General features: G+C 36.5%; 1 protein-coding gene across 1 annotated transcript in view; it reads left to right on the top strand.

Annotated features, from left to right (window-relative positions):
* Positions 1 to 9,551, top strand: part of BDP1 (B double prime 1, subunit of RNA polymerase III transcription initiation factor IIIB) — a 94,064-nt gene that overhangs the window by 46,603 nt on the left and 37,910 nt on the right. Inside the window, exons 22-26 of the mRNA XM_012664491.1 lie at positions 3,767 to 3,780; positions 4,880 to 5,084; positions 5,289 to 5,479; positions 6,296 to 6,677; positions 8,520 to 8,642. Coding sequence (XP_012519945.1) covers positions 3,767 to 3,780; positions 4,880 to 5,084; positions 5,289 to 5,479; positions 6,296 to 6,677; positions 8,520 to 8,642 — 915 coding nt within the window. The remainder of the gene's footprint in view (positions 1 to 3,766; positions 3,781 to 4,879; positions 5,085 to 5,288; positions 5,480 to 6,295; positions 6,678 to 8,519; positions 8,643 to 9,551) is intronic.

The following is a 9,551-nucleotide window of genomic DNA, read 5'->3' as shown; positions in this document are numbered from 1 at the left end:
ATTTCTTTCTATTTTTAGTAGAGACGGGGTCTCGCTCTTGCTCAGGCTGGTCTTGAACTCCTGAGCTCAAACAATCCGCCCTCCTTGGCCTCCCAGAGTGCTAGGATTACAGGCGTGAGCCACTGCGCCCGGCCTAAAGATTTTTTAATTGATATATAATAATTGTACATATTTTTGGACTACATGTGATATTTTGATACATTCTTGCAATGTGTAATGATCAAATCAGGCTAATTGGGATATCCATCACCTTAAACATTTATCTTTTCTTTTTGTTGGGAACATTATAACTCTTCTACCTATTTTGAAATATACAATAAATTATCGTCAATTATAATTTCCATACTGTACTATTGAATATTAGAACTTATTCCTTCTAGCTAACTGCATTTTTCTACCCATTAACCAACTTCTCATCATTCTCCCTCACACCCCTTCCCAGCCTTTGGTAAGCACCATTCTACTCTGTAGATGAGATCCACTTTTTTAGCTTCCAGATATGAGTGAGAACATACCATATTTGTCTTTCTGTGCCTGGCTTATTTCACTTAACGTAATGACCTCCAGCTCCATCCATGTTGCTGTGAATGACAGGGTTTCATTCTTTTATTATGGCTGACTAATATTATATATTATATATACCGTATTGTCTTTATTTATCTGTTGATGGACACTTAAGTTGATTCCATATCTTTTCTATTGCGAATAGTGCTACAATAAATGTGGGAGTGCAGATATCTTTTTCAGAGGTCCCCAACCTTTTTGGCAACAGGGGACAGCTTCATGGAAGACAGTTTTTCCCCAGACAGCGGGGGGGGGGAGGTGGAGTGGATGGCTGCAGAATTCTGTGGCCCAGTCCCTAACATGCTGCTGACTTGTACCAGTGTGAAGCCTGGGGGTTGGGGACCATAGTCTTTTTGATATACCGATTTCCTTTCTTTTGGATATATACGTAACATTGGAAATTGTTGGATCCTATGGTAGTTCTATTTTTAGTTTTTTGTTTGTTTGTTTTTTATTTTTTTTTATTTCTGCATATTGTGGGGGTACAAATGTTTATGTTACGTTGCCCTTGCCCCTCCCCCCAGTCAGAATTTCAAGCGTGTCCATTTCCCAGATGGTGCGCATCACACTTATTATGTATGTATATAGCCATCCCCTTCTCTCCCCTCCCATCTGCCTGATGCCCGATAAATGTTAGTCCTATATGTCCACTTAGGTGTTGATCAGTGAAACTATTTTTAGTTTTTTGAGGAACCTTGTACTGTTTTTCATGATGACTGTACTACTTTATATTCCCACCAACAGTGTACAAGCATTCCCCTCTCTCTACATCCTTGCCAATATTTATTATTTTTCTTTTTTGTGGAGACGAGGTTTCACTGTGTTGCCCAGGCTGTTCTGGAATGCTTGGCTTCAAGCGATCCTCTGCCTCAGCCTCCAAAGTGCTGGGATTATAAGCGTGAGCCACTGTACCCTTCCCAGTATTTGTTATGTTTTGAACTTTTGATAATAGCCATTTTAACTGGATTTAGATGATATCTCAGTTGGTTTTGATTTGCATTTCCCTGATGATTAATGATGTTAAGCATGTTTTCATATACCTGTTGACTATTTGTATGCCTTCATTTGAGAAATGTCTATTCAAGTCTTTTGCCCATTTTTTAATCAGAATTTCTTTTTTTTTGCTATTGTTTGAGTACTTTATATATTCTCATTATTAATCCTTTGTCGGATGGATAGTTTGCAAATATTGTCTCCCATTATATAGGTTGTCTTTTTTACTTTATTGTTTCCTTTGCTGTGCATTGAAAGGAAGGCAATTTATATTGCCTTCATTTCTAGATTAAGGCCAATTTTTAATTTACATTAATTTCAAATTCCCTTACCAAGCCATTTCTTCATTTTTTTAAAACTGAATGTTTAAGTGACATGATTGGTGTTGAGAAATGTTTTTCACTAAAGTGCATTGCGAATACACTTAAAGTACAGAGACTATATTGGATTAAATTGATGATTGATCTCGTTTAGTAAGTGATCTCTGATAATGATTCTAGGGAACACTTTCTCCAAACATTAGCATGTTGACTGCCATACTAGAAAAAAAATTTTTTTCCTTGGGGCCACAGTGTTTTATTATGAAAATAGAATAAAAAACTTCAAAAACAAAACAATCCTTTCTAATTTAATGAAAAATTTGTTATTTTTTTATTGTTTTCTATGTGTGAGTTATATGCAGTTAAATTGTCAATTTTTTTTTTTTAAGACAGAGTCTCACTGTGTTGCCCGGGCTAGAGTGCCGTGGCGTCATCCTAGCTCACAGCAACCTCAAACTCCTGGGCTCAAGTGATCCTCCTGCCTCAGCCTCCCGAGTAGCTGGGACTACAGGCATGCGCCACCATGCCCGGCTAATTTTTTTTATATATTTTTTTAGTTGTCCAATTAATTTCTTTCTAATTTTAGTAGAGACGGGGTCTCGCTCTTGCTCAGGCTGGTTTCGAACTCCTGAGCTCAAACAATCTGCCCGCCTCGGCCTCCCAGAGTGCTAGGATTACAGGCGTGAGCCACCGCGCCCGGCCCAAATTGTCAATATTAATTGTAACAATAAGAACGTGAACAAGTAAGATTTTCACAAACCAACTGAAGGGTTTTGCCCAGGGGGCCACCCGTCGCAAAACATGTATGGTACAGCATGGCTGTATGAGGTACCTGCTCAACATGCAGCTCCCAAGGTAAAGAGACATGTGAGTTACATGTGCTTCACAAGGCCCCACGCTCAACACTAGCGTAAGTTAAATATAATTCACATGGCAATTTAATATGTTAAAGACGAACCTGTTTACATCATTGACTTCTCCTAATTAGTAATTTTAGGTTATTTTCCATGTATAATTTAATCCTTTTTTGGTCTTACAGAATTATAGAATTTGCCACTGGAAAGAACTTTGTGCATTCATTTATTCCACAAGCATTTCAGTGTCTCTTGTGTGCTGGGCATCATTGTTCTGGGTGCTGATAATACAGGAATAAACAAAATCCTGTTATTGTTGAGGTTATATTCTAATTGTGCGAACATGATTGTAAACGAGAAATAAGTTGAGTAAACGAGTAGAGAGAAGTAAAGTGGGGGGAAGTAGAGAGTATCATGATTAGGGATTCAATTTTTAATTAGCAGTGACCAGAGAATGCTTCATTGAGGGTACCATTGGAGAAAAGACCTGAAAGAAAGGAAGGGGCATTTCAAGCAGATGTCCAGGAAGAGGGAACAATGATTAAAAAACACCAAGGCAAGAGTATGCCTGGCTTGCTTGAGGAACGGTAAAGAGGCAATGTGGGACAGAGAGGAAGAATGGTAGATGTATGGGAGGTAAAGGCTGAGGGAGAAGAAAGATAGGTTATGTAGGGCTATTGTAAAGATTTTGATTTTTACCCTAAATGAGCCTTTAAAATAATAGTGACCTTCGGAGGTCAGCTGCTCCTAATGCTCTCATTTATAATTGACTAAATAGACCTAGAGGATTTAAATGACTTACTTGAAGTAACATTGGCAGTTTAGTTTTTAGGATTTATCACTTTCAGACCAGCAAATTCCTGCATTTATATAAGCAGTCTTTCCTGAAAGAAACTTTTTATTAATATATTTCAAATTGTTTTATGCTTAGCCTTTGGATTTCTTAATGAGAAAGATCTAATTTTACATTTCTTGGGTGGAAATCCATCACCTCCCACTTTTTTAACCTTTTTTAGTTCTTGACATTTATTCCAGCTGTTAGCTGTGCTGTAAGTAAGAGTATCTATCTCTGTATAGTTTTTAAATTAGCTTATTCTTATGTCCAGACTTCTGTATCCATTTTAACCTCAGCACATTGGGCTTATGTATATTTTATTCTTAAATAGCTTTGCATAATCACACTTGATTATAAATAGCTTATACTTAAGTTAAATATGTTTTCCCAAATACATTAGCCAACACTGACACAGTATTAGCCAGCATCATAACCTTGTTAGAAATTCCTTCAGATCTCCTTGATGTTTTACTGCCAGAGCTTAGTAAGGTTGGTACATTTGGAAATGTGTGAACTACTTTCTCTTCTAGCTAATTTATTTAGAAATATTACTTAAGATTAGTTTTTAATATAGATCTTTCAAAGGACTCATTATAGATACTTACATACCCCATCATTCTTTATAAAAATCGAGGTTTATGCTAGTTTTTAAACTTCTTAATTCAGATCCTTATCAGCTACTAAAATATTTTCCAGGAAACCCTAAGATAGCTGTTTGGGTTGCTTTGGGAGCTGTGGCTGCTGTAGTGACTATTAAAACGTTGTCTTTGTCTGATTTGGCAGATACAAATGGGTTATATTGAAAACCTTATGACTTTGGCTTTCAATAAACCCTTTTCAATGATCTTTCAGGCATGTAGTAGAATAGATTCTCGCCCTCAAGCCTTCTTTTGATCCAGAAGGACTAGGGTGGTTATGACTATTGTATATTTGTTCATACTTTGGAGACCAGTGAAGGCATTTGTTTAAAGTGCTGTTATGAAATCCATCTGCAGCTACTGACATTTTTTTTGGTATCTAGTTATTTCTCTGAATATTACTTTTGAAGTAGCATAAAATTACATACTAGAATCAATGAATGAAAAAAGACTAATATTATTGTAATATTCCCCAGGCCATACAGAAAATGGAAGCTTTAAAGCTTTTATGTTTTTCCTTTCTTATCAGCAATGTGTAATTTTGTTTTACATGCATGTTTTTATAGCCTTTTGAACATAGAATTGGTTTCTGTCTAAAATTGTTTGATTTAACAGCTGTTATATCAACAAGGAATTCTGGTTTTGTTCTTCAATGTGATTTGTACTTTATTCTAGACATGAAAATAAACCATATGTTCCCAGTCCAGCACAAATGATAAGAAGGAAATTCCAAAAGGCTAAGCCAAATTTGGGAAGAGCACATGGTAAGAAAGAGGATTCAGATGTAGAAAAAGGCGCAGCAGATCAGAGTGAAGCAAGCAAGCCAGAAGATAATTTACTGCTACAACAAGGAGATTCTGACACCCAGCTCCTTCTGAAAGTAAGTTGGGAAAAAATTTTTTTTTAAACTTTTGTACTGTAACTATTTTCATGAAAAGTGAGTGCCTTTCTAGTATTATAAAAATTTAGCAACTTACCACTTGTGTGTATGTGTAAGCTTAGAGGTTTAGGCCAAACCACAAAATGAAATTAACATAAAGATTGTTTCTGGAGTAATATTAGCTAATTTCTTCTTAAATTTAAGGAAAAGGCTGAATTTCTGACATCTCTGGAGGTTTCAGCAAGAAAAGATTATATAGGTGCCAAAGAGTCTGATTTGGCCCAAAAACGTGCTGAATTAGAAGTTGGACCATCGGGAAAGGTTGGAGAGGAAATTATAGGAGATAATTCTATGTCTTCAATCGTTGAAGAGCAGTATCTTAGTAAAATAACAAGGTAACGTTTTATTTAACAAATACTTTCAGAGTAGGAAATAAAAATCACTTACTCTTTATAAATGTTCTACCTTAACTTACTCATAGAACAGAAAGATGGCTTGTTAATAGAAGTAGAGCCTGTTTTTATTGACAGGTCTGTTTTTTCCCATTTGATTTTTATTTACTACAATTTATTTTTTTATGGTCTTCTTAGGGGGATTTTTCTTTCTCAAGTTTAAAATTTCTTGGTGTTGAGTCTATTAGACATGAATAGAAGTCTGACCAAAGAGGTAGTGTGTATCACCTAAGTAATTAGGGTGCTAATTCAAATGGGGTCGCAAACACAAATGAAGAGTACCCTACTTCTGTGGTTTTCAAAGAAAGTAGAAGGGAACCTAAGTTCTAAAAAATAGCATTGCTTTGATGGATTTCTGCCTCCTCCCTTTTAACCTAATCTGTTTGTCCAGGAGAATAAATCAATATCACTTTTCAATCCCCTATTCTGTATTGGTTCTATGTCTTTTATCCCTTTTTCTTCTAATAATTTTTAGTTTTGTATTTATTTCATCTCTACATTCATATTATGGAAAAATCAGCCCAGAATTGAAAACTTACTATGAAAAATTTAGAGTTAGATAACTAAGAATTAACTCTGAATGAGAAACTAAGTAATAGTTATTTCCTTTCTTATTTTTACAACATAAGGTTTTAAAAGAACAGATGGTGGTAGTTCTCATTTTAATGACTGGAACTGGGATTTCACTCTTCTTTGGTTTTTATTAAAATTATCCTTGTGTGTATATGACCAAAATTCTTATTTTGCTTAAACATCCAGGTGTCCACAACTGTTAAAAGAATCAAATTCCTCCAAAATTGCTCCTGATCGAAGAACTATCTCTTCTGCATCTGAGTGTGAGATAGATCATAGTGAGAGGAGAATGCATAGAAAGATTAAACCAAATGTCACCAAAGGGCGTGGATCAAAACGAATTCGGGGTAAGACCGCTAAGAAGGAACCTAGGGCTTCCAAGGCCATGCTGGTGACTCTTCGGGCTTCCCAGGAAGATGACGATGATGCTGAGGATTTTGAGTCTGACTATGAAGAAGAAAGCTATCATCTTGCCCCAGAAGAAGTAAACAAAGCTCCAGTGTTTGTACCTGTTGGTCTCAGATCTCCTGAACCTGTTTCTGCCCAGATTGAGGAAACAATGGAAGAGGTAGTTTGTTTTTTTGAATCCTTGGCATTTTATCTTACTTGGTTCTTTCTCTCCTTTTTCTTTTAGTGGATCATTATTTATTCTCTTAGTGATTATTGGGATTTGAAGAGTTCATTCTCTAAATAACCTCTACCAAATATAATTTGTTTGGGGCCTAGTGAATAGCTTGAGAAATCAATAGAAGTGGGCTGTGTGACCTTTTGTGATTATTCAGCCCCTGTGGCCCAAGTCCAGTAAGGGAATGAGTATAACAATAATGATAGAAATCTGCTTGCACTTGTATTTGGGAACTGCTTAATCTACTTTCTGATTAATTTTTAAAACATTTTGGCAGGTTTTTTTCTATTAACTCTTTGTAATAAGCTCAGGCTGAGTTCTGGTTGGTAGAGAAGATAGAAGGGACATATTCTTTTAAAAATTGTAAAATACATATAAAATTTACCATCTTAACTATTTTTAAGTGTATATAGTTCAGTGGCATTAAGTACATTCATATGTACGTATTGTACTACCCATCACCAACATCCATCCACAGAACTATTTTCATCTTGTAAAACAAATTCTGTACCCATTAAACCCTCCCACCTCACCCCTGCCCCCAGCCGTTGGTAGCCACCATTCTACTTTTTGACTCTATGAATTTGACTACTCTAGGAACCTCATATAATCATACAGTAATTGTTTTATTTGGGGTTGTAGGACAGGGTAGTTGTGGCAGGGGGATGGGATAATAAATCTTCAATTCATCTCTATTATAGCATTTATGACAATGTATAGTTAGTTGATTACATGTCTGATTTCTTAGATTCTAAGTTCATGTAGGGCAGGAACCAAACTTGCCTTATTTGACCTTGTATCCCTCTAGTTTTTAGGAAGTACTCCATAGATGTTAACAGACTGATGAGAGAAATTAGGGGAAAGTTAGGGCAAAGTAGGGAAAATGGTAAATGAAATGTCAGACACTAGGAAGATTAGCCTTAGAAATTTTGCTTACTGGTTGTATTAGTCACAGACTCCCTGAAAAACATTAAATGTTTTACTTTTATCAAGTTGCTGTCAATCAGTTTAAGAATTAGTACATTTCGGGCTGGGCAAAGTGGCTCCTGCGTGTAATCCCAGCACTTTGGGAGACCAAAGCAGGAGTATCACTTGAGCCCAGGAGTTCGAGACCAGCCTGGGCAACATAGCAAGACCCCATCTCTAAAAAAAAAAAAAAAATTAAAAATTAGCTGGACATGGTGGTAGTGAGTGCCTGGCTACTCAGGAGGCTGAGGCAGGAGAATGTTTGAACCCAGGAATTTGAGGTAGCAGTGACCTGTGATCATGCCACTGTACTCCAGCCTGGACAACAGAATGAGACTGTGTCTGTATGAAAAAAAGAATTACTACATTTCAGTTTCTTCTCTTGCTTTTTTTTAAATTTTTTTTGAGACAAGTTTTCTCTCTGTTGCCTGAGCTAGAGTGCAGTGGCATCATCATAGCTCACTGCAACCACACTCCTAGGCTCAAGCAATCCTCCTGCCTCAGCCTCCAGAGTAGCTGGGACTACAGGCACATGCCACCACACCTGGGTAATTTTTCTATTTTTTTGTAGAGACAAAATCTTGCTATGTTGCCCAGGCTGGTCTTGAACTCCTGGCCTCAAGTGATCTCCTTACCTCAGTCTCCTCAAGTGCTGGGATTATAGGCATGAGCCAGGCCCATTTTAGTTTCTTAATTGTGTATGAATATGGATTATTTCTTCATTTTAACATTTCATTTTACTTATTCATGTGGAAAATGAGGTTTTTGTTTTGCTGTTTATAGTATGCCAAAATGAAATAATAAAACTTTTTTTGACAGCTTGAAATAACTGTAAATGTCCCAGATATAGGATGCGTAGCTGTTGTTCAGCATCAGCTCTCAAACACAGATGTGACTACTCAGGAAATGAAACAAGAAGAAAATTTGAATGCATCGTCATTTGTAAGCATCTATTTTAATGTTTTGGCCTTGTATTCTTTGTTTACTTTAAAAAACAGGAGGTTTATTTTGAACCTTTAGGTTTATAAATAGTTCTTAGCTAATTTCTTTTATGTAGGGAGCTCTGAGTATGACTAATAAAAACTAGTGAATAATCCATAGATTTTATATTTGACTTGGAAAGCATTGATTGTTTTTTTCTTTTTGTATGTGGGTAAAGCTTTTAATATCCTTATAGAATTTTTTTCTTTTTTGTGAGACAGCATCTTGCTTTGTCGCCCAGACAGAAGTACAGTGGCCGGCTGGTTCATAGCTCTTTGTAGCCTCAAACTTTGGGCTCAAGTGATCTTCCCACTTTTGCATCCCTAGTAGCTAGGACTATAGGTGTGCACCACTGCACTCCACTAATTTTCTAAAAAATGTTTTCTGTAGAGATGCAGTCTTGCTATATTGCCCAGGCTCCCACCTTGGCCTCCCAAAATGCTGGGACCGCATAGACTTTTACATTAAAATTCTGTTGCATTAAATTTATGTTAAATATAAATTACTTAAAATATATTTAGTTGTATTTTGTTTGCATTCTTCCATATTTGGCATTTATTTTGTTTTTGCAAGTGAAGAGCTGGAATTGTAACTTTTTAAAACAGCTTTATTGAGATATGATTCATACACCATACAATTCACCCATTTAAAGTGCATGATTCAAGGCCGGGCGCAGTGGCTCATGCCTATAACTCTAGCACTCTGGGAGGCCGAGGCAGGAGGATCGCTCGAGGTCATAAGTTCGAGACCAGCCTGAGCAAAGAGCGAGACCCCATCTCTACTAAAAAAAAAATAGAAAGAAATTAGCTGGACAACTAAAAATATATAGAAAAAATTAACCGGGCATGGTGGCGCATGCCTGTAATCCCA

Source organism: Propithecus coquereli, unplaced genomic scaffold, assembly GCF_000956105.1.
Source record: "Propithecus coquereli isolate 6110/MARCELLA unplaced genomic scaffold, Pcoq_1.0 Scaffold9, whole genome shotgun sequence".
Lineage (NCBI taxonomy): Eukaryota > Metazoa > Chordata > Mammalia > Primates > Indriidae > Propithecus > Propithecus coquereli.
Note: the sequence above shows the minus strand (reverse complement) of the source record. Positions and strands in the feature narration are given on the sequence as shown.